This window comes from Eurypyga helias, unplaced genomic scaffold (genome assembly GCF_000690775.1).
Source record: "Eurypyga helias isolate BGI_N326 unplaced genomic scaffold, ASM69077v1 scaffold14764, whole genome shotgun sequence".
Classification (NCBI taxonomy): Eukaryota; Metazoa; Chordata; class Aves; order Eurypygiformes; family Eurypygidae; genus Eurypyga; species Eurypyga helias.
Genome location: NW_010245821.1, coordinates 1,827 through 27,969, shown reverse-complemented (window position 1 = coordinate 27,969; position 26,143 = coordinate 1,827). Strand labels below are relative to the sequence as shown.

At 38.0% G+C, this 26,143-nt stretch overlaps 1 protein-coding gene across 1 annotated transcript in view; it reads right to left on the bottom strand.

The window, feature by feature from the left end:
- Positions 1-25,393, bottom strand: part of LOC104508548 (membrane-associated guanylate kinase, WW and PDZ domain-containing protein 2-like) — a gene marked incomplete at both ends in the record, with an annotated part of 66,540 nt that extends 41,147 nt beyond the window's left edge. Inside the window, 5 exons of the mRNA XM_010150206.1 lie at positions 1,442-1,690; positions 3,697-3,783; positions 4,763-4,955; positions 10,728-10,819; positions 25,204-25,393. Coding sequence (XP_010148508.1) covers positions 1,442-1,690; positions 3,697-3,783; positions 4,763-4,955; positions 10,728-10,819; positions 25,204-25,393 — 811 coding nt within the window. The remainder of the gene's footprint in view (positions 1-1,441; positions 1,691-3,696; positions 3,784-4,762; positions 4,956-10,727; positions 10,820-25,203) is intronic.
- Between the last annotated feature and the right edge of the window lie 750 nt (positions 25,394-26,143).

Below are 26,143 nucleotides of genomic sequence, written 5' to 3'. Positions count from 1 at the left end.
ACCACAAACACTATCTGTGAAATAATTTTATTGAAAAATTCATGACCGACTTAACTCATTAATATGTATGTATCTCAATGTCCTCTATGGATTAGTTTTTTTTCTGTCTGATCTTCTGCAAAGAACTTCCAATTGGTTATTACATTCAATAAATTGAAAACTCAGAGGCCCAAGAGGCTAATTATCCACGGTTTTGTTACAGTATTAATTTTGGCAATCATGGAATTTTAAAATTCAGCTGAGGTAATATGAAAAGCAACTCTTTTAATAACTGCATGATCATGAAATACTGCAAAGAAGTTTTCTGAGATCATTTGCTATTGTGAGATACAGTTTCCCACTATTCTCTTAATTGCTTTTCTGTTATGAATTTAGAAGAGTGAAGTTGGGCCCTAAAAACTGAAATTGTTATTTTATTTCCTCAGGAAGTAGTTTTGGGCAAAAGAACAATTCTTTCAACACGTTTTGAATGCAGAGAAAGGAATGCATTACGCTGCAACTTGTAAAGTGACAAATGTTCTCATTTGTCCTGGTTTTTCAGCAGTGGTTAGCATTCACAATTTCAGATGGATTTGGTGGGAGATGTGGATGTCTCTCAATGTAAAGCCTTTTATGCTTCCTCCTTCCAAAGGGCTCAGCTCACAGTTGGTTAAATGCTGTTTGAAACACCCTTGGGCACCCCTGTGCCTGCAGCTGCCACTACCAAAGGGTTTGAGTCTCCTGTAGGTCTTATGTCACCTCTGCCTTACCTCTCCCTAGAGGTTCCTAGGATATCTCTAATGGCACCAGATGCCTATATTAAAACTATAAAGTTGAGGTCCAGCAAACATTAGTTATCTGAGCATAAAGTGAACTACAATTAATAAGGGCAGATCCTGTCACTATATTGGCCATTTCCCTGTACTCAGTCATAGCTTTTATACTATATATGGTCCAGCTAATTACCAACCAATAATCAACATCCCTGGGCCTCTGTCTAACCAGTTTTCTCATGTTTTTCCAGTTGCTTCTGCAAGTGCCCTAACTGGACAGCTGCTGTCACAGGGTTTTCTGTGATCTCAGCAAGATCTTGAACCTCATCTTGATTACAAATAACAAGTGTAACTCAGTTGCATGTGGAGAAATAATTCATTCACATAACCCTGGTGGTTACATTCAGAGTGTCTCTGGCACGTAGGAACAGAGGAAATCTACTTTGTGGGTGAATCCTGTTGTAGTCTTGACAGCCAAATGGGTGTGTGAAGCACAGAACCTCAGAGACCAGAAAAAACTTTGGTTTTGTCCAAGACGATACAGTAAGTGGTGCCCCTGGAAGAAACTTTGAGTCCCTTCAGATTTTATCTGTGCAGTGATTATTAGCAGGTGTCAGGTTTTAATTAATTTATTTTTTTATCAGGGCTGAATTTGGAAAAATATAAGATCAAAAATGTGATTTACTTACTTATTGTCGACCCAGATTCAGGCCTGTTCAGGGAACTGATGATAACAAAGCCAAAGCCTTCATTCTCCTTGCGGTGGATCACAACATCACTGGTTTGCAGGCTGTGAGAAGTGAAGCCCTCGGGGGGTGTAGCATTGCTACTAGAGACAGCATGATTACTGTTAGCATAAGTAGTGTAGTCACTTCTTGGAGAACTGTGGTGTGTAGACACCGAGCCTGGGCTTCTGCCATTCTCTGGGCACGGTTCTCCTACAATATAAATCACATCAGTATTAGTTGGACTTGCTCAGTGGCTTTGTGACTTACACTACATTTGCTAATGCAACATGAATACAGTTGACTGTCTATAGCCCAGACTACCCCAAGTATTAAACTAGGAGCTGTAATAGATGCAGAGAGACAGGAATCTACACAATTATGCAAAACATTCAAGGGCAATCAGATAAAGCAAGCATGAACGCTCACTGCTAAACTATCTAAAAGAGAAGAAAGGAAAGTAAGAAACTGTGGCTATCTGGATTGCAAAATTGTAAGCAAGCAGTATTGCCTTGTCTGTTGGTTGATCTGTCATCAAGAGGAAAATGTCACCATCTAATCCAATACAGAATTATTTGTGTTTGTATTAAAAGAATTTAAGAAGGCAGCTAACATAGAGGTATTAGGATTAGCTACATAATGTTCTTCATACAAGTTGATTAGCATGGTCAAAAGATGTTCATGGAACACAGTGAAAAATAATCACAAATAGTTTTTCTGTGGGTGTCGTGATAGAAGCAGTGCTCATTTAAAAGTTTTGAAGATGCTCTTGTGTGGCGAGTTGTAAGGGGCAGAAGTGACAATAGAGTCCATCCACACTTCAGTATTGCTTTATAGTAACAAGAGCAGGGAACATGTTACATCTTGTGGGATTACGCACTTCTTTTGTAGAAGCATTTTGGCAACTGAAAACAGTAAAGTTACACTTCCAGATGGGAAAAAAATCTATATTCCTCACAGTCCTAAGATGTTTACACAAATCAGTATTCATTGACAGTTTTAATACAGAACTTCCAGATGAATGTAAATAATATGTTTTCTGGTCGAAGCAATGAGTGGCAGACTCATTCTGCTGAACATGTGAAGAGCTTATGCATACACACATACATCCTAGGAAGAGAGCTTGCAGATTAGACCTTCAATGTGTATATATTAATAAAATAAACATCATTCAAGGACAAGCTGTTGTTTTCTCAGTCAGGTGTGTCCTTTAGCAGTCCTTCTGCAACTATGAAATAAAGTGATTAGAGAGAATAAAGAGGAAGAAAAACAAACAATTATTATACTCCTGCATTAGAATTGAAAATCTCCAAGAGTTATTGAATCAAATCTGCAACTAAATGCCATAGTCAGTGACAAGAGAGATCTCATTTTCTGGCTGTCATGTTTCAGAAAACTGAATACTGTTTATGTCAGTATGGTTGCAACAGAAAGGAAATTATCTTACCCTGCAGAATGACCAAGAACTGGCTTGGCAATAAATGAATGCAACTGAATGCAATTAAGTATAGGAAAGGAAAGATAAAGGAGGAAAAGTTTAAATGGCTATTCGATTGTCATCTGCGCAATAGATATTGATCAGAAAAATTACATTTTGCTTCTGCCTGTAAAAAAAATGGCATTTTAATCCATGTTCTGAATTTTCCTAGTCACATTTTCCTCATCAAATTGTTTTCCATAGCTTCTGAACGGTGATTTTCCCTTCCAGATCTGGGTAAGTAAAACAGTGATTCCAGGCAAGGGTTAAGATGCGTACTTCAGCAATCAGGCAGGTAAGAAAACTTCCAGATCCCTCTGTGTTATACATTCACGCTAGTGAAAAATTCACACAAGACCAATTGGCCTGATGCATTAGTGTTGCTTTTTTTAGTCATGCCCAACATCAGTCATTTAAAAATTTTTCCACAAAGCTTATGCTGTAATACACCAAATTAAAATCCTGTTCAGCTCCTGAAATGCTTAAACATTAATGAGTTACACATTATACTCCCCAGTGTGGCACTCTCAAGGCCAAAGAATAACTCCAGGTGTTTTACCAGCTTGCTTCATTCTCTGTGCCAAAAGACCAGGGTGTCTAATAGACCCTTTTATTTAATATTTAACAAGCAGCAGTGGAGGCTGGTTAGCACTCTGTGCTAACCCTCTCGCTAATTTTGCCTGCAGTCTGTACAGCCAGCTGACCCAGGAAAGGTGCTAATCGCAAGCGCTCAGCGGATTACCTTGGTTATTGGCCATTTTCCTAGCGCTGGGGGAGCTGCGAGGGGGCGTCGCGCCGGGCGGAGGGGGACCTTTCTGGCTGGAGGACTCTGGAGTCAGTAACAGAAGAAAGTCAGTCCCATGGGAGCGTGGCAGGCAGGGAGCTGCGGTGCCGCAGTGGGAGGGGGACTGCGAAGACGAAGGTGAGTGGGAGGGCGGCTTTTTGGCAGGGGAGCGAAGGGGAACTGCGCAGGCAACGACAGTGGATCTAGGGCACGCAGAGGCAGAAGACAGGACAGGCTGGGAACGTGGCTTTGCTCATTTCTGGTGTCTCATACTCACCACAAATGTTTTACAAGTTCTTAAATAAACTTCTTTCCTTGAGTAAGCAAAGGTGGCAATGGAACAGCAGCAAATTCTCACATTAAAGCTTTAATAGATGCTGCCAACATTTTTCCAAGTTCCAGTGTTCTTCAGTAAATGAGACTGAGCTAGTCTAAAGGTTTCATTTACTTCAGATTCTTCATATTGTTTTAGGTTTATTTTCTGAAAGTGTCTGTTCCAAGTGAGGACCCAGTCCTGCTCCTAGGGGCCGCTTGTGCCATGCAGAAGGTTTTCAGCCAGCTTGTGTTGCAGTGAGAGGGCAAAACTGCCAGTGACATCAGTGAGACCAGAAATGGGCTTTTAACACATACAAGAGTGAAATGAGTTCCTGCCCTAAACAGTTAACAGTCTTTGAGCCTTTCTCTGATTGCTTATTGACATGGTCAGCTTGAACAGCTTTAACTTAGGTGAACATTTTTCCCAAAAGGGGACAGGAGGAGACAGCGCAGACAAAGACAGCATGGAACAAGTCCAGAGCATTCATGGTCACCACACCGGGGTTGCCAATATTGTTTCCACTTTTAAAGGAAACAACACTCAGCTGTGTTTTTGTCACAGAAATGAGGATAATTCACGATTATCCTTCTTTAAATGACATAAAAATTCACTTTGATTTTAATTTTCTCTGTTTTTTTAAAAACGATGCCTGTTTGTGCTGCCAGCATTGAGATGTTTTTCCTTTCACCTTTCCCAGCCTTCACTCACCTGTGGGTAGCACCTTTCTCCTCACAGTAAGATTCACTTGCCCGTTTCGGGCAGCATTATGCATAAGATCAATCACATATCGGTGGGTTTTGCCAGCCACTGGAATCCCATCTACATACACCAGCTCATCACCAGGATGGAGACGACCATCTCGGTCTGCTGAGCCCATGGCAATTACTGCTCCGATGAGAATCTAGGCAGTAAAGAAACAAAATCCTGTCATATATACACTGAACACACACACAGACACATTCTCCCTTTTAATGCAGTGATTTTCCCCTTCTGTTGAAATTAAGTTAGTGATTCAGTGCAGATAAAGAGATGTGTGCATGTGTGCAAATGAAGATGCTTCCTTGCCTTTGGTAAGAAGGTAAGATGTGCCCTACCTGCATAGAAGTGATACACCTGAGAATCCTGATCTACGGATGATCTACCCAATATCTTCAAATCCAGACAATTTGCCTATGAGGCGTGTTGAATTTATATAAACTACATTATGCAGAAGATCTAACCAGATTATTTTCCATGTAAGGGTCCTTTTGACTTAAGATTAATCTACATATTTCTTATCTGAGGTTCATCACTGTTGTGTGGTGTAAGCTACTGGAGTAATAACACTTGAGGTCAGTAGTGAAAGTGACACCACTACATGGAGTTTGCTTTGGGACTCTTTAAGGGCAAAGAAACGCTGTATCAAATGCTGTTACTCAGAGTGAATAATTGATCAGTTATTTGTCGATTAGCAAAATGGAAAAAGAGAAAAAATTTCAGATTACTCTGGGCAGATGTTGTTTTCCCAAATCGACATTTAAATGTAATTTGTATGGGACATATAAACTAGTAAAAAATCTGTTCAACATCTTTTAATGACTTTCTTCACTTTCTATGCACATAAATTCACATAATTTATTAGAAGAAGATGTATATATTTTCCCTGTGGAATAACTGGTAGAACATTTGAAATTGATTCAAACAAAACCTGCTTTCTTTGAAAGAGTATTAAAGCATTCACAGAGTGTGTTCCAAATTTTCCTTTCTCTTGTTCAGTGTGTGAGTGAGCACAGAAAGATGGGTATGACATGCCGTGTGACAATCTGCTTTAAATAATAAAAGATAAAAGCTATCAAGTATTGCTTTTCATGATGAACTGCAAAGGCTAGATGTGGTAGTTACACAGGTGGTCTTTCTGTTTTTCCATGGTCTTAGCTGCAGAATTGCAAATATCCCAGCAGAATGTTTAAATGAAACCCCATGTGGAGCCTGGAGAATTTCCCCCAGTTTCTAGTCTTCCTTTGGCTCACTTTTGCTTTCAAAAGTTAGCAAAGAGAGAACACACGTTTTCCTGCTTCCTGGTGTTCCTGGGAACCTGTTAAGCAGTGCCAGGCTGAGTTGCCAGAGAGACTCTTTCAGGTTCTCCATTCTGTTCTTCAAACGGTGAAAGAACATACCTCAAAGCTTTGGTAAATACTTTGTGCAAAATTCCAACTATGAGATGGGTATTTATGCTCCTTTACTGGACCGAAAGCAAGCTGTCCAAAGCTACGTTTAGCTAGATCTCCACAAAGTATTCTCAAAACCTTTATATTTGGGTATCTCATATGAGTAAGAATTATTTCCTAGTTATCTTGGGCAGAGATGGGTGGTAACCCTCTGCAGCTTGGAAGATTGTAAGGACTGTCTTCCTCCTTTGGTTTTATTGAGCATTTTCAGTTTCTTTATACTTGGCTGCCAAAGTATTGAACAATTTGTGCATCTTTCACCTTTGGAGAAAGACAAATGCAGCTCACAGCATGATAGGCCATCAGTATCTACCGCAAAGTGCAAAAACTCCTTCAAGTTTTGACTAATTAAGTAATTATTGCTGATACTTAACATGTCCAGAGTGGACTGTTATTGTGTTACTCATCTCAGTGATGGAACTGCCTACTAACGTATGCAGCAGAGTCCTACTTTAAACACTTCAGGTGTTCGTCAAGATGATGGCCACCATGTCTGTTACCGGGTCTACTTAATAGCAGGAATAACTTAATTTTCCTTCTTTCTATTTTTCTGTGTCTGAACCTGTTTCTTATCCAGTATCTGCTCTCATTTCATGGCTAAGTAGTTTCCATAATAGTTATAAATTCTACAAGCAAAACACAAATTGGAAAAGTATTTATCAGAATTATATTACCTCTGTAATACAGTTTCATACTGGCATGAATGCTTTGATTGTGTGAGGAAAAGGACATGCAAGCAATAAAGAGTGTGTTGTAGAGAAAAGGGAAATTTTCACCTATTCCTTGAGATTAAACAGGAGAAATTCTGGGATTAGGAAGATTGTGACAGAGCATAATCTGAAATGGAAGCCTGGGTCTATTAACTCTTAGATGTTTATCTGCTTTGATACTGAGTAACTTTGTGATTCTTGGTAATTATTTGACTTTGTGTTTCTGTTTCTCTGAATATAACAGCTACAGGTGCACACAGTAAAATTTAAGTAACGCATATAATAGGTGTGATTCTCACATAATTTTAAGTGTCTGTGAGGTCTAAATCCAAGGTAACCATCTGAACTCTGTCTAATCACTGCTAAAAATAGAAGGTCCTAAGGCATGGTCTGCATTATCCTAACATTTTGCTCTATGAACATCTGATATGTCTAGTAATGTCTGTTTCTTGGCACTGATCATAAAAGGAATATAGACATACATCTTGCAGGCATTTTTGAGAAGAATCCCAGTCAATCTGTGTTGAAAAGGTAAAACTCTTAGTGTAATTATGTATATGTTCCTGTGATTTTGAGTCGCACAAATGTAGCCAAAATACTTCACTTTGGGACAGCAATTTGCAACTTCAGTAAAGTTCTAATTTACATATATTTGCCATCTTTCAGTGACGTTATAATTCAAGGTAATAGGGTCAGATTATCTGTAACTCCTCAAGTTACTGGGACGTGATAAATAACTGTGGTGGCATGATCTCATGAGACTTGAGAGGTGATTGGAAGTGGCACAACCCACAGTCTTGATATTAGAAATTTCTCAATAAATTTACATCTTTCCTTTGGAAACTATTTTTATGCTTACAAATATGGGAAGTAGAGTAGCTCAGCAGCACTTTCTCCTTCCAAGGTGCCAGGTAGCTGATATAACTAAAAGGAAATTAAGGTGCAGTCGCTATACAGCGTCAGTATTATCCTTCTAAAAAAACTTTACGTGGATTCTGCTGCTTCTAAAAACTTAGCGCCTTATGCCAAAGAATCCATATTCCTTTTTAGAACCCAACCACAAAGACAAAAGGCAACGAAAGCTTCCTTTTGTTCTGTGCTACCTGACTGCACAGCAGGAGAGCTGAATCAAACTTATCAAAGCATCTCAGTTCTTGTTTCATAGGAAATGCAAGGGTTTGGAGGACAGGCAGAAACTGCCTCTCCTTTTCTCGAGGTGAAAGGAATGGGAGGCTGCGGGTGGGCTGTCCATGGGGGAGCAGGGAAGTGGTGAAGGAGAGAAAACAAAGTTAAGAAGTCTTGTATTTTGAATACAAAACAGATGGAAACTAAAAAAAGTGGAGCACCTCTGTCTTCTTTATTAGTGATGAATTTAAGCAGTGAAACAAGAGATGGACAACAAACAGGGAGTGAGAATTGAGAAGTTTTACACTGCAATAACTATCTGTAAGGTGGTGCCTTTTTACCTTGTAGGGACTTCAGCCTCAAGCTACAATCTTATTCATTCATGAGGACTTTGAGACATGGTTTGTGGAGAGACATAAAGTCTGTTAGACTGATACATCTGGAGGAAAAATGCTTTTGTATTTGCAAGCCCTGAAATAGAGATAGCAACCTTGAGGCTAAGTACACTGCAATAACTATCTGTAAGGTGGTGCCTTTTTACCTTGTAGGGACTTCAGCCTCAAGCTACAATCTTATTCATTCATGAGGACTTTGAGACATGGTTTGTGGAGAGACATAAAGTCTGTTAGACTGATACATCTGGAGGAAAAATGCTTTTGTATTTGCAAGCCCTGAAATAGAGATAGCAACCTTGAGGCTAAGTGCCGGCTGATTCAGCAGGACAGTAAAGCATCTTAGAAGGTGGTTCACAGAAGGCATCATTTTTGGTCCTGCTCTCCAAAAATAGAGGTGGTCATCCCTGCACTTGGTATCCAGCTGTGACTCTTTGACTTCGGACAGTAAGGCCAGGTCAATCCTTTGCTCAAAAGAAACTTGACAGACCTGTTTCCTCTGTAACACTTCAGTGCATAATGCATGTAGCTGGGAGGTAAAAGACTAGTTTCTAAATTCACACTCTGCTGGGTTGTTGAGCAGGGACTAAATTCAGGGCTCCCACAACTGTGGCATGTGTTCTTAGCCATCTGAATATTAGATATTCTAAACCAGTTTTGTCGCAGTTCTTTAGCCTGAAATCATTCAATTTTATATAAATAATCATATTTTACATGAGGCATTTGAGCTGCACTTTTCCCCATGAGAATATCATAAACCTCCAAACTGTAGAGCCAGTCAGACATTCACTCTGTGACTACATAATCATACATTTTTAATGAAAAAAGCACTAAAGGAGAGACCAGGAGAGACTTTCCCAGATTACTGAGCAGCCTTGTAGACAGGGTCACTTTCCTGAAAGGTGGGAAATGCCACTAGACACTACAGTCCGAAGCAGGTAGAGGGGGATTTTCAAGTCTTCCACTAGTGCCAATTATTTGCAGGATATAATTGGACATTTCTTCTAGCTCCTAACAGATATCCTTTTTGGTTTCACCCAGTAGGCAAGCTTTGAGAACCCATACTGGCTGGGCCATCCAGGAAAGACAGGAAAATGCTTAGGTGGAAAATGTGAAGATGGTGGCTCAGTGGTCTTGAAGGTCTTCTGTACAGCTACACCTTATTAAGCTTTGAAAATCCATTCCAGAACACTTATTCTAAAATAGGGCCCCTGCATTTCAATCATCACTTGAAACACCTTTTTTAGAATAGAGTGCATTTATTTCTTTTACAGGAGGCATCAGTAAACTATTAATAATTATCAGTACTTTGACAGATGTTGACAATTCCAAAATAGACGTGCTTCTTTGTTTCTCAGAGCCATGTGTTGGTTAATGTTAATGCTTGAATGACAACTATATTATTCTGTATAAATTTCAATATGGAATATATAAATCTATCAACGACTTACACATTATCTCAGTAATGTGGTAACTCAGGACTCAGTCTATGCATAAGGCTGTGATAATAAAATGTTTTAATTATTTGTTTGGGATTAGTTCTTGCTGACAAACCATAGTTACATCATCAACGTTATTCTAAAGGGGTACTAATTCTGCTTGCTCTCACAAAATGATAGTATTTATGTATATACAATTAATTTACAAAAAAATGTATAAATTTCTTTTAAAAATGGTGTATATATTTTATTCTATATTTTAATTCATCTGCAATGAATCTATGTTGGGTTTCCCTCCTAACAGTATAAAGCTACCATTTTTATGCCTGATGCATCACATGACTTTATCATCTAACCTGGAATATGGACAACCATTCCCTGGTTGGGTCTTTTGTGGTTTTGGAATTAGACTGCATTGTCAACAGTATCTTTTAACCTTCTGCATATGTATAGTCTGCCTACACTGAATACAGTTATGCATAGTCTTTCATAATCTGATTTTTAAAATCTTCTGCTTAAACCCAGTTTTGGAAAATCAGGATTAAAAAATGCCAGGTCACACTCCACAGTAAAGGGCTGGTTCTAACTTAATTTCTTCTGATTCTAACAGAATTTACTGTGACATCTTTTAGATGCGAACAACCTGAGAGTCTTGTCTTTTTCTGTGGATGAATAAAAAAGACATTTTATGTATAGCCTTAATGTGGTGTTCATTTGGGTTCAGCTATGGAGTAATATTTTTCTGACCTTTACACAGATTTTAGAGTTATGAAAAGGAAAGTCAGAAGGAAATAACTCACAGGCTGTCCAGGTTCATCTCCTCCCAGGATTCTGAAGCCAAACCCAGACTCCATTCTCCGAAGGTGAACATCCAGCTCCTTGTAATCGGGACCTGGTTTAAAGGGAAATCACACTGAGCAAAGCATTTTGGCTTTGTCTTGAGAATTTGCACCATCTTCCCTCCCACCTTGTGTTCATTGCCCATGACTAATGGCATCCTGGTTAGAGCTGGTGGAAACAAATGGGACACAATGTGTTGTACACAGAAAAGGAGGAGACTTGAAAATGTAGGTATCTTGGAGGATGATTATGTTCAGTAGAATACACTAAACCAAACTAGAACAGATTTACAAGAGAACAGTCTGTCTGTTATAAAGGTGCCTTCTTCCTACAACTGACTGCATAATATACTGCTCTTCATCCACCTCTGGCATTTAAATTTATGTTTTCCTTGCAGTTTGTTAAAAACCAAAGAGAATAAACTGAAATGGGAGATAAAAATACATAGAAAAATTATCAGTCCAACTTAGAAAAGATACATAATCATTACTGGTCATTTTAGTTCCACATACAGATATAAACGAGCATGTTTCTTTATGTAATGTAGCTTTTAAGTACTCCACTTGCAGGTAATACCCTCAATGAAGAGTTTTGACAAAAGCTGTCATTATAAGCCTCTGACTCTTAGGGCTTAAATTGAAAGCTAACATCATTAACATGAACACCTTAATGCTCCTCAATTAAAGTCTCAACAGCTTTATGAATCATTAAAATTGTGCTTCCACATGCCTGTGTAACTTGCCTGTAAGCATATATTCTGCCCTGGAATACACAAGTTCAGGAACACAGTGTTTTTTAAAAGTCAGCTTCTTACAAAAATGTCCTTAGCTTCACATGAAATAGCCCATTGCTTTGGGTCTTGATGCCCTCAAAATACAGAAGAGAAATTCTGAATAAAATTTCAAATTGTATGAAGTGAAGCAGTTAGAGGACTAAGAAGTTGTCCATTTTGACTATCACTTTGTCTGAATGTTCAGAGATGCTTTAGGCTCATCACCCAAAACAGGACAGTGATCAACGAGAATGGTCTTTCGTACAGATTGCACTCTGGCCTATAGATTGGCTTTTGGCCACTGTCAGCTTGTTGTGAACCCCAAAAGACAAAAAGGAATGAGTAGGTTTATTTCAGCAAACTGTTCATAGTCTCCAGTTGCCTTCTTTCCTCAGGAGGGAAGGGACCACAGATGGCTGAAACTGTATTTTAGTGACTGACTTACAGATACGCCCCAGGTCCATCAGTGGACACCTCACAATCTGCAGAGTTGGGCAGATCCCTGCTTTAGTCTGGGGTTAAAACTGATTCATTTTTAGTCAGCACTATACATAGTGGCACTATACTATCACCATGCAATAAAAATCCTCTCTAGACATCAGCACAGTGATGCTCCTGTGCTTTAAGGCTTGTTGGGTTCCCCGCTTTTCTGGGACTAGGAAGTGTCTCAACAGTGAATAAAAGAACAAATTAAGTTTGTGTATGTACAGTATGTTAACTTAATGCAAAGGTTCTTTCAAGGTTGCAAGAGGCAAAAGAATTTTAAGATGCCAGTGATATTTTACCTGATTTGCTGTGCCTAAGTGTATCGAGGATGGGGCTCAGTATTAGGGAGAGGGCTTTGTAGATAGACACAGTAGGATCACCACTTATAGCCCAGGTCTAACACTCAAAGGCCCTGTTTCCAGCAGTCTGTCACCAACCAAGCACTACCTTTATTTGCGCACACGTAAATGAATAGGCACAGTTGGGACCACATTAAGAAAGTATAAGAACAACAGGATGTGAAGAATACATACTATGACACACTGAGATGAAAACTTTCCTCAAACACATTGACAAAGCTGATCCAATCCAATGTTGGCACCAGACACCAAAATAAGAGGTTCTATTTTATTTAAAAGAGGCTGGTTTTATACCCATTTAGAATGGAATAGGTAAACCCAGTTGACCATGAAAAGGTTTAGGCTAAAAATACTGTATACTTTTCTATGAGCTCTAACATAGTTTGGAAGACTCTGGATATACTGAATGAATATGCCATCACTCTTGCTCAGAAAAGCCTTCCTTCCCAAAGACTTGGAATTCTATGGAGCCCGCTCTCTGCCAACTCTTACCAGGTCACTGAAAAGTGGTTTTCAAAAATAATGTGCTTTTCTGTCCCTCCAAGCAAACAAAACATGGAACTACAAAGAATCTCTGGGTCGTCTAGTCCAGCTCCCTGTTACTGCAAGCCTCCGCGAGCAAATAGCACACAGACCTTACCAGTAAAGACCAGCAAAGAGCACACCGGTACCTGAGCTTGTTTGTGCCCTTTGTCACTAGGTCACCTGCTTCATTCAGAATTTTCTCTGATGGATTGCGCCCCATGATTTTACTTTTGTTTTCACAGCAATATCATATTATCTCCAGTGACTGACTAGTACACTTAAGTGTATTTCTTCCACTGCTATTGCTGTGGAATTGTTTCTGGCTGTTTCAGGTTTCATGCTTGGTATGATACGACTCCATTAGCTGCACTGACCAGCCCTCCACTGGTCTGGAGACAACTACACTAACACAGAAGACTTATTACCCTTTCAGTCCAGAAACTGTTCTTTTAGTAGAACTGCTTATCTACTTTCTATCCATTCCTCTATATTTTGTGCTAAGCACTGTCTCCTCCAAGGAAACATGGAAGTGATTTAATTATAACTGGCATTTTGTGAAGTGTCTACCTGAAATCTAGATTGATTAAATAAACATAGCTTGTTTGGCGCAAAAAACTGGTTGCCAGGTTAGTCAGACACAACCAAGTTTTAGTAAATTCCTTTTGCATTAGGTCTCAGTTTATCTCCATATTGGCACTTAGTCTTTAATCAAAATTATATTCTAAAGTCTTGCTGATGAAGAAATCTCTTTTTTCCTGTTTCTTAAATGCACACAAGTTGTTCACTACTATGTGTTTTTACTACAAGATCTTATGCTTGGTAGATTTACTAAAAGACCCTGTTGTGATGTGGTAGAAGTTTCAATATTCTTGAATGTACATTGATCAAGTATTCTTACCCATATAAGTGATTACACTTCATCTGACATTTCCTCAGTGCTTCTGTACAATTCTGGTATTTTTCTCCTCACAAAGGTTTGTTAGATAATCTAAACTTTGCCTTTTCTTGCTGGGGCAGATTTTCAGATGTTCAGTAAGAAAATTACCTATACTTACAGAAAAATGATGCTCCTGTGCCTTGCAATATACTGCAAACTGTTGGTTAATATAAACTAATTATGGAAAATGCATCTTTTTTTTTTTCCTCTTGGTAAATTAGATTAGCACCTTGTAGTTCATGCCAAGTAAGAAGAAATGAATAGGTTTGCAAACATGGGAGTCAAGCCAAGCCAGAATTAGTATAGTCCATTGCACAGTTTGCTTTTCCGTCCAGTCAACTTAATGCACCTGAATGCCCCATCTCCTACCAGTTTCACTGAAAGGAGTGTTTCAGTTTAAAGTCAGTATTTCTGATCATATGTGTATCCTGTGCAAGAATGACAATGTTCACTGTTCTCCCTTACCTCTCTGCACATTTATATTAGAAAAAGAACTTGTTTTGCCTGCTAGTAATGTAATTTTTTTTTAATAGTTATAGCATTTTTTTCCTTCTTTTAGTGTAAAGGAAAACTGTCTTAACTGATAATTTGGCCTATAAGAGAAAAACCCCCTACAATTCACTTTGGTAGGTTATAAAACCAGATGTCTTCTCCATGAATTTCAGAATGGTATCGGACAAGCTGTGATCTGATCATTGCTGGACAGCAAGGATGGTAAAGAGCATTGGGAAATTCTGCTTTCTGGTTCCCGGATGACAGGGAATTTGCTTTGAATATAAAGGTACCAGATGAGATTGTTACTAAACAATAGTGAGATCTCATAGGTGAAGATGTGATTATCAACTCTCCACTACATTTCTGTGCTGCATTCATTTCAAATCCCAGGTAGATTACACATTGATAAGTGCACATGCAATTGTTTCATGAAAGTATGCAGAGAAAATATATCACTGAAGATTGATTCATTTTCTGTGTGAGTCAAGTTGCACAACTGTTATGTGATTTTTATGGTGATAAATCTGGTATTTGTAAATGTTGAGAAGGAATATATTTTAATTAAATCTCTTCTATGTATTGCAATTAAAACATAGAGCTTTGTTGTAAAAATTTTACAGTCTTTCTGGGTGTGCTCATCATTACTGCTAAAACCAAAAACTACTTGGGAGTCTTTTGCTGAAGATGGCGAAGGTTTTTGTTCCATATAAATCATTACTATTAATTGTGACTGACAAAAATCTACAATAACTTTTTATCTTAGTTTCAGGTGCTCTTGAATGATACGAAAAGCTTGCAAACAGTCATGGGTCTGTTGGTCTCCAATGTAAGCACCTTTTTAAAAACCATGAACTGTTCATCTTTATATTTTCAGAGAGGAAGATATGGTAAATAAAGACTTCAGTATAAAAACAAGGGAAAAAAAATGGTGCAGTAACAAAGCTATTCACTGTATAAACCCTACTGGTGTATGCAAAACCAGCTGAATATCATATTAATTTAGGGTCTCTGTCCAACTTGTGTAGGACCAGAAAAGACTTAATGGGATTGTCAAAACAGCCTGTTTTAACTGTTCAGTTAACATGATTGTATCAGGAAATCAAATATTGCTCATTTTTAAAGATGTCCATTGCCACTTTAAAGGATGATGTTGACTCAAAAAGCTTCTATTTTTGAAAATTTTTGCTCTTAGTTTTTTACATAACAAGATATATCTATGGGAGCAAGGAATGAGTGGGTCTGCATAATACACCTGTTCTTTTCTTTCACAAATGAAGACAGACTTAATTTCAGTTTTACACAAAATATTGCTTAAGCTTAGATTTGGATAGATTTAGAGATACATTTTGATGTTAAAAAGTCAACTTCAACATATAAAAGCACATGTAAAACACTGTGAAACATACATAAAGACTGGTTGAGGAAAAAGAAATACTTTCACCTGCTCAAAATGCAAATCTACAATACAAAGATTTAGAGTTAGCGTTCTATAACCCCACAAAGCTCATAAAAAAATAAAATAGGGACTGGACATTCATGACTGGCCATTATCTAGAGAAATGATCAAAGAAAGAAGAATAACTGAAACATAAAATGAAGGACAATTAGTTTACAGAACAATGAAGGCTGAAGAATACTTGCCAGAGGAATCCGCTCGAAAACCAGTCCTGGGCAGCACTTGTTCTGAATAGGAAAATGGGGAATTAAAGATGAAATACATTTCTCAAGTTATTTAAAGACACAGCATCAATTTTGTGCTGTGTTTTGAATTACCAAAGAGCAATTTCTACTTTCTCTCTTTTCTTGCAATTTTTTTTCTTCTCCCCTCCTTCCTGACTTCCTAGGTACTACATGTATGTATTCCTGCTAGACGCAGACCTCCCTGTCCATTTCCATGCAAAATGAAACAGATAGTAAGATGGTAATGTTCCTTTAACATAACATAGGTTATGACAAAGATAAAATAGTTAATGTGTTTAAAATTGTGAAAGCTAGTGATAATATTTATGCTTAATCAAGTACAGCAGTAAAAGGGAAAGTTTAATGGCTGTGTTTAGATGGCTTGACCACCACTTTTACTCAACTCAATTGCAAAATGTCTTTTATCATCAAGAATAGCAAGGTTTTGCTAGAAGGATATATTTTACCAATAACAACAACTGGTTGTACGCAAAGGTAAACGCAGATAAACACATTTAACCTTCTTTTCATGCAGGTAGTTTTAATGTAATTGCATTTCACTAGATGAAATACGGCAAATAACTGATTTGTTTTCATATACAGCTACTTTGCTGCCATTAGAGGAATCTAGAACAAGTCCATAGTTGAATTCACTGTCACACTTCCTTGGCTGATTTTGAAATGTTCTGACCAAGAATTTCTGGTTTCATTGTCTATCCAGCATCCAGAGAGAATTGCAAACCATTCCAAAACAGAGGTGATTTCCATTGTCCTACCTACAACAATAAGGTAAATAAAGTACAAACTTATTCATGTGACTCTAAACCAGAATATCATAATGTATATTTCATGGTATAAATAGGATAAGATCTGTCACATCATCATCTGTAGGACAGTGATGCAACATATAAGTATATATTATCTTCCTGAGACAGAAGGAAGACAGGAGTGTATTTAATACAGTAAGTAGGTAGTTCCAAGCAGAAAGAAGTAGAGAATGCACTGGAGGTAAGCAATTTTGGCTAAGTCTTCTGGAAATATGTGGACATGGTAAGAAAGAGGACAGCATTTCCTCTGTGGGCAGTACTTTACGACTTTGGAAGAGTTTGGACTAAAGCTACCTATCTTCTGGCAGACTGTTTCCTAAAGAGAACAAGGATGGTAATGATAGCAGTCAAGTAATTCACAGTTTACTCGAGTCAATAATAAACTAATGCTCTAGGGCAAAGAGATTTTCCCAAAAGCAGAGATGGAGGCCACTGAATATCTTCATGACTTTTTTGGTACAAGTATTTACATAAGAGCCATGACCTGCTCATATTCTCATGACTGCTACAGTGCTTACCTAAAATACAGTCTAGAGATTCCACTGGATGGGACCATCCCTTTGGATTTGGTGTTTCTCTTGTATTTGTGTTCACCAGGTGTGTTAGGAGTTGTGTCACGTGGGTTACAGTGTTTTAGCGTATAGGTGGCTGCACGTCTTTAGTGGTTAAAGGAGGTAATTCCTTCACACACTTCAGATTTTGCCAACTGATTTGGGATCCTTCAAGATGAGGGGCTATCAAAATGTAAATTATTCCACCAGCACAACTCCTGATAACCAGAACCTTTGAAACTGATGCTGTTTCACTGCAAACTTGGAGAAATGATTTTTTTAACTCACATCCTTGCAAAATTTTAATGGAATTCTTAAAAGAGACAGAATCATTTTAATGTTCAGAAAGCAGTTTCATCTTGGTAGTCTCAGTAAGCTTTTACGTTTGAAAGGACCCACTATTTTTCTGTTGGTCATCCAGATGGAATTACTCTCTTGAGCTGTAAGATTGGTTCATTCTGTTTCCCTTTCTGCTTGCAGCAACCCTAATATCCCTCAGAACTGGCCTCAAGTAGCAAAGTGAAAGCAGCACAACCATGCTCAGATTATGCCAAATTAGGAAACAACTTGCTGTGCTAAGACAGCCACATATTTTAAGCAAGTTAGCAGTATCTTTTTTTTTTGTAAACTAGTGTTTGTGGTCAAGCAGAAGTATCTGTCAATGTAGTAGTTTCCTTTAAAGCTAATCTCATTAAGTCTGATCTGGCTTTTGTTTCTGAATAGATGCCTTTTTTTTTTTTGCCCCGCAGAACTTCATATAGAGTCTCATGTAGTTATCATCTCATAATCAACCATTCCAAATCTCTCATTTGTTTTCATTCTAGTTTAGAAATTCACACATACGAAACTTGGAATTTTGCTCTGATGAAGGTGTTGAATCAAGTCTTAAAGTTCTTAAACATACAATCACCAGGAAGGTAAATCTAAGTCCAGACCTGTATTTTTGCTAAATACAGAAAAATAATGTTCATTTTGGGAAGAATCTGCTGTCAGCAGTCTGGGTTCATGTGCAGTACAGGATACTTGTAATTATGTCACTGGTACTTTGAGAAATAGAACATAATCTCTAAATAGCTCTGCTCACATGACAGGCAAACCGTTAGCAACTAGTAGAAGACTTCAAAAGAGAAAAGATCTGCAAAGAACATTTAACTTTTAAGAAGGAACTTTACTAGCAACATCTCCCTGTGACAAATGCAGATATATGTAGTTCATTTCAAAACTCGCATAGTTCTGGGCACAAAGACCCTACAGAACAACAACTTCTAAGTGAAAAGGAAGGAGTGCTGGGACTGGTCCTCAACCAAGTAGAATGTATGTCACTCATGCTCATCCTGGTGCCTTGTGTCTGCTAAGAACAAACTGGCTCAACTCATATTTTTACCAAAATACTGAGACACTCTAGCAAGCTCTGTTTTATAAAAAAAATTCAGTTATGTTTTGTAGAAATCTAACTTCTATGCAAAGCAATTTGAAACTTTCCATTTACTTATTATTAAACTCACTTTGGCATTTTCTAAACTTTGACGAAGTTTAAGAAGCGAGGCAGCAGAAGGCATATTTGGAGACAACAGGACAAAGAGACCAGGCTACTCAACACTGTCACCACGAACAGACATTCAGAGTGCAGAAAGTTTTAAAATGTTGACATAAGATTCGTGTATTCTCCTTGTGCTGGTTTTTAGTCAGGACAGAGTTAGTTTTCTTCAAAGTGGCTGGTATGAAGCTATGTTTTAGATTTGCCCTGAGAAGAGTACTGATAACACCAGTGTGTTTTAGATGTTGCATCCATCCATATAAGGCCTTTCTGTGGCTGCATTGTCATGGGTAGCTCTAGTCTTTTATCTGAAATAGGAGTGAAATAATTATGAAGTAGAGCTTGAATGAATAATAAAATGTTGTAACTTTGCTGCATCATTCCAGCTAATCTGTCCTAGAAACAAGAGTCAGAAAAGTAAAACTAAGAAGCCTTCTTCTGAACTGCTACTTGTATATAACTATAACTGAAATAAGTCTCCACTATGGGGACTACTTTATGTGCTCTAGAGAACAAGGATGCAGCTGTGCATGTCAAAGGGTCTTGATACACATCAAGATTTCTTCCATGGAAGATGAATACAAAGCCAAGGTTAACTCTCTTATTAGGGGATAGAATAGTAAAAAGCTTGCACATCTAGCTTCATGTTTAATTTTAAAAGACACTCATGATTTTGAAACTGAAAGCTGCAAGATATTTGTGAAAACAGATAAACAATAAGCAAGGCCTGGAACACAATCCCAGCTTAACTGAAACTAACGGTCAAAATACCAGACTTTGCTATCAAGATACAGTCCTAGGAGCACAGTTCAACTACAGCACGACATAAAGGTATTATTTGCACCAACAGAGTCACTGGTATTCTCTGGAGGAAGTATTATGTTGATGAAAGACAGGGATGATAGCATTTATTGTCCATACTGCATTATTTTCTGGATTATGTTTTGTTGAATGCTAAATACATGAAGCAAAACTAGCACTAGGGAACATGTCAGCACCTCAGTCCTAGGCATGCTTTAGGTAAGTTGGAGTTTTAGAAATGAGCAGAACGAATATGACAATGCTCCAAAGCTGGGCAAGCAGCACTTTGGAAGAGCACACAGGCAACACAGTTCCCATTGGTCTTACGCACTTGTGACCAATTCCACAATGCTTACAAGTCTGTTTTCTTCAGTTATTACTTGGACTTCTTCAGTATACCTTACCACTTTGCAGAAGAAAAATCTATTTCTATACCTCTAAGTAAAGTGTAAATTGTTCAAAATAAAGGAATACTGAATCTTTAATGCTGCCATCAGTTGTAAAACAGACACTTCATATTAGCATAGGTCATTTTGGACCTACTTTGTAATCCAGCAATCAGAATCACTTTACATTCCCAGTATTGTGATGATGAGATTCGCATAATTCCATTTGAAAACTCTTTTGGTTTCACTGTCAATTCTTACGGCAAGTAAATCCGTTTTGTCATGGCAAGTAACTCTTTCTGCAGGGATGAACATTGGTCTGCTAAGTTTCTTCTCCTTTTGTTATGTATTGTCTCATTAAAAAAAAGTTTATATTCATTTAGTAACTTAATTTTTCAGACCTTCTCTGCTTTTGCTTGGGGTAGCAATAAATGCAAGGAAATCAACAACCTGTACTCTTTGGAAATTACTTTGGAAAATTATCTTCCTATAATTCAATCACTCAAACTCTAGGTCAAGGAGTAGTTTTAATAATAATACATCAGAATCAATGATTTCCCAATACTCTCTTATTTACTAAGTGATGACAGGCATGTCTTACTGATATAAAGGGCAGTAATTGGTGAACAGAAATATTGAAAGATATAGCAAACTGAGCTCAAGGAAGATTTAAACTGGAGCCTTATATTCTGAATTTATAGTCCAAAAACTTTTACTCATACAAAGAATACTTTATATAATACTTCAGAATACTATATATTTGGTACTATCTAAGTGCTACATATGTATACATATGCACACATATGTAGATAGCTGTTTAAAGCACCTTAACCAAAACGTGATTCTTTTTTCAACTAGAGAGGAGCAAAAATGGAAAAATGGTTAAAGGTAAAATTTTTGTCAGTAAAATACTGTCTGAAAAAAATGCAGTAACAATTGCGAGAAAAATTTCCTTCAATTTTTAGGACTGTAACTGTGCAGGTCTTCAGCCAACAAGCACTGACAAGAAAATTCTCCTTAGTTGTAGGCTACCCATAGACCCCCCTCAGGAGATAATGCATTCATTTCTGTACACTTAATATTTTTCCATGAGTATCAAATTTATGAAACCCTGATGGCCTTAGTATTTTTCTGCAAGAATGGTATTTTCAAAGTTACACAGTATGAGGCAGTAAAATGCTCTCTGACAAATCTTTCTTATTGCTGATACTTTAACACAACTCTCTGCTGAATACCTGCAGTGATATTCCAGAGCAAAGGTAGCCTGTGAATATGTATTGAAACGCTTGCCTGTGACCCTGAGACAAAGGTATTCGTAAGTCTGCATAAGAAAACACCCTTATTTTATGAAGGCTAATAATGCATTATGCTAATACTTTTGCTATTTGCATGTTTCACAGCTGTTGGTGGACTATTCTTTTTGGTTCTTTTCCAATTTGTTTAACATTTTGGGAGAAAAAAAAAATGATTACAGTGCATAAGACAGCTTATAGATTTGAAAGAAACTTGGGAAATCATGATACTGTGGTCAGAAGAGAAAATACCATGGGAGATTTTGAAGGGAGGAACCATTGTCCTTCCAGTAAAAGGTGGAACTGTTCAGATTTCACCGTTAATGAGAGCTTATCACTGGCTTATCGCATTCTTCCTACTGGCATTTCTGTGACACATCACTAATCATGGACTACCATACTACCTGAAGGACAAATGTAACCTAATCACTCTAAAACAGTTTTATTTTACTGCTTTCTTTAGAGAAATATAAATCCAAAATTCTATTATACATTTTATAACAAGAGAAATATTACAGCATTATAGAATCATTTATGTTGGAAAAGACCTTTAGGATCACGATGTCTAAATATTAACCTAGCACCACCAGACCATGTCCCTAAGCACCATATCTACATGTCTCTTAAATACCTCCAGGGATGGTGACTCAACCACCGCCCTGGGCAGCCTGTTCCAATGCCTGACAACCCTTTCAGTGAAGAAATTTTTCTTAATATCCAATCTAAACCTCCCCTGGCAGAAGTTGAGGTAATTTCCTCTTGTTCTGTCACTTAGGAGAAAAGAGACCAACCCCCACCTCTCTGCACCCTCCTTTCAGGTAGCTGTAGAGAGCGATCAGGTCTCCCCTGAGCCTCCTCTTCTCCAGGATAAACACCCCAGTTCCCTCAGCTGCTCCTCACAGGATTGTGCTCCAGACCCTTCCCCAGCTCTGTTGCCCTTCTCTGGACACGCTCCAGCCCCTCAGTGTCTTTCTTGCAGTGAGGGGCCCAAAACTGAACACAGGATTCAGGAGCACAGGAGGTGCAGCCTCACCAGTGCCCAGTACAGGGGGACAATCCCTGCCCTGGTCCTGCTGGCCACTCTGTTCCTGATGCAGGCCAGGATGTCACTGGCCTTCTTGGCCACCTGGGCACACTGCTGGCTCATATTCAGCCGGCTGTCGACTAACATCCCCAGGTCCTTTTCCACCAGGCAGCTTTCCAGACACTTGTTCCCAGAGGGTTGTTGTGACCCAAGTGCAGGACCCAGCACCTAGCCTTATTGAACCGCACAGAGTTGGCCTCTCCCCATCAATCCAGCCTGTCCAGATCCCTCTCTAAGAGTTTTCATAAGGAGAAAGGAGTTAAAGGATTTGCCTAAAATTAATAGTGGAATAAAAAAAGGAGAAATTATCTAATTATCTGGTCATTTGAGCAGGTTTTCTCTATTTCTGAGTTTTAAACACACACAAAAAAAAAAAGAACAGCAGAAAGGCTGGGTAGGTTTGTCTTCACTAAGGAGAAGAAATAAGTGAGGGTGGGTAAGTGGAAGAGGGGAAAAAAAAAAAGAAAAAGCAGAGAGATGGAGATACACAGCTGCAGAAAGGTAAGAAAGAAAGAACAAAAAAAATTTCCCTTCTTTTGCTTTTAGGCAGGTGTTTTGGATGATGTGGTAATATTAATCAGTCTTTGGAAACACTTTATGCTCCTTTTTGGCTACTTGGAGCTATTGAGCACAGTTGATGGGCAAGAGCAGAGGCAGGTGACAGCTAACAGGTACAAGCTGATAAGTAACAGCTAACTCATGAAAAACAATTTTCCAAGGAGCTATGACTTACAAAATAGGGTTGCACTCAGCTTTTGTACTAATGCATCATTTGATTTGTCTCCAAGCTGTACTGGTATAACTGCTTCTATTAAACTGTTTCCATTACAGAAGCAGTAGGCCTTTGTAATTCATATCTGACCATTAAAATTTGAAATTCCCTTTTGCAAAGGGTCATGAAGGTCCTCCATGCACCTAAGGTGAAAACACATTCCTGTAGAATGAAAATCATCCTTTTTCATGGAGAGTTTGTGGTTGAAGCCCCCTTCTTGCCATCATCAGGTAGGGATGAGAATGCCTAGCAGCTAGAGCAAATGCTTGTAAATCAGGCTGCTTGGGGCTAGCTCTTGCTCTGCTTCGAGTCTTGACATTTGTGCTCCTCACAGAACTATGCTGTGATGCAAAACTTGCTCAACTCCCTGACAGAGAAACAGGGGCTTAGATGAGGTCCTGGTGAGTGCTGACTGTGGTGAGATCCTCTGACAACGATCTGTAGAAATTCAGAGCTACAGCAGTATAGATATGAACTGTTTAGTAACAGTCTGTGAGAGAAACAAAAACTTAATGCTATCTTTCTTTTTGAGTTTTCCAGGTCATGACTGTTCGCTTCTTTGTGCTATTTTTAGAAGATGAATCTCCTTTTCCAGTCTTACCAGAAGAAAAGGCAAACTTGCTCCGAGATAAGTACTTAAAACCCAAAGTAGCTGAATTTTTCCTGTACACTTTAAGGTTATGTCGTTACTGAAGATAACCAACCTGACACAGCCATATGGTAGGAAACTCAGTGTGTATTATCTTGAAACTCTCCTTCCCATATACTCAATTTAGATGACAATTTCTTGACACAGTAATGGATTTCCTGCCTGTTGTTTCTCCCACTTCAGGAAACACTAGCAATAGTTAGAAAATAAAAGAGATCGAAGGCTTAAACTGAATTTGCCAAGATGTGTACTTATTGCATTCAAGAAACAAAAATGTCAGACAAAAGAGATCTTTGGAGGCAGTTATTTATAACCAAGAGATATGAAGGAGTGCAGAAGAGAACTGGTTGGGAACTGTGGAATCAAGACTTAGAGGAAATGTTCAAAGGATGCCTGCATCAGAAGACAACAAATTAAAGCTTCAGAATTAGCCGCAAGATCAGGACACTGTTAGAAGTCTGGGAGGAGTGGTTACTGTACCCTTTATTGTACATTTTACTGCACAATTTACGTGTAATTTATAAACTAATTTGGTCTATAGGATAAAGTAATTTATAAAATGAATTGGAGGGTGTCATGTGCAAGTAATAATTTATGAAAAAGCTTTCATTAAAAAAACAAACAATTTTGAAGGTTTGATCTTAAGCATAAGATCTCTGGAAAATTTAGAAGAATATTTTTATCTAGAATGTTCTTTATGATAAGGAGTAAAAAAAGTTTAACTCCTTTTACCCTTGAGGAAAAAACATGAAAAATAAAAACAGGATAGGAATCTTGATGGCTCAGTGCTGATTTATGTAGATTTTCAAATAGTAGTTATTAGTGCTATAGGTTTCTTTCTAACCATAGAGGACAATGTGAAACTTGTCAGAGTAATTTTTATTAAAAAAATAGATATAAAATTTCTTTAATAAACTTCACTTCAGAGTGAAATTAAGTGAAACAATTTTGTACTGATAAGTTCACATCATCCTATCGGTTAACAAGGAAGAAAAATAGCACAGCAAAATGAGCTATTCACTAAGGAATTAACAGTCAAAATTAAGAGAGCAAAAATACAAGGGAAAAAAATCTGGAAGTCAAACTTTAGAATCTAGGCAAGACCTAGGAAAGTCTAGAATTATTTTTTGATAATTTATAATCCCAGTATTAGAGGCCATTTTAGTTGCTTTCTTTAAATTATGAAAGACAATTACAGAAAAAAACATGTCAGCAGTGACACATTCATAAGCAAAAGCTTAAAATATTAAATGGTCAGCAGGGTGAACAGGTCTTTCACTTACGCCTACTTTCATAAATAGCTCTTGATTTCTCATACAGCTCATATGGGTCAGGTTTTCGTGGATCAAAGGCCTCTGTTGAGTCGGGAAATGAACTCCTGTGAAGAGTGGGTGGATAGGGAATATTCTGTGGCATAGCTGGAGCAGACAGGCTTGTTTGAGGGCTGCCTTGATTCTCCCATCGTTCCATCATCTGGAATAAAAACATACAGAGAATAAAGTTTTGCAAAAACTGTGACTTCCACAATGAGACCAAAGTAACTGATTTCAGTTAAAGATGTATTTTGTAAAATTAGCAAATCCCTTTGTTGCCTTTTGAGATGAAAGGTGTGTTATGCTGTTGTAAAATGACTTTGTTAAATTTACTTGTTAATTTGTTGCTCATGGGAAGATGTGATCTTTCTTAGATAGTATGATCCCATATAGATTAGGGTCGAGAATTACCCCGAGGCATGCTGAGTGCCTCTCCCAAAACGTGCTGAGCTACTGGAAATCATTCTACTAAAGACAGAATCTGTGGGTCTGTGAAGAAGTTATCAGATTCATCAAAATACATAAATGAAAGTAGTGCTTAACAAAGAAGCAGCCAGACAGGGTAGTAACTGAGTGATCTTAATGCTATATCTTTTGAGAATACATGAAAATAGCTAGCTGCCCAGGGAGAAGCACGTTACTGTAGCTATGAGCAGAATTCACAGCTTCAATTGAATAAAAATAAAGAGGGAAAATTATTAAAAAAGTATGAGCGTCTAGTCATAGTTGAATGTTCAGTCATAAAGTACAGAACATGGTGAGAGAAAAGCGGGCATTAGTCTGATGCGGTCTTTTTCATTTCTTACTGTTTCTTATATAAAAAATGACATTGACATCATCCAACTGAACTCCCCAGCACAGGATAGGCTTTTCAACTCTTCCAGACAATTCAGAGCAGAGAAGTACACAG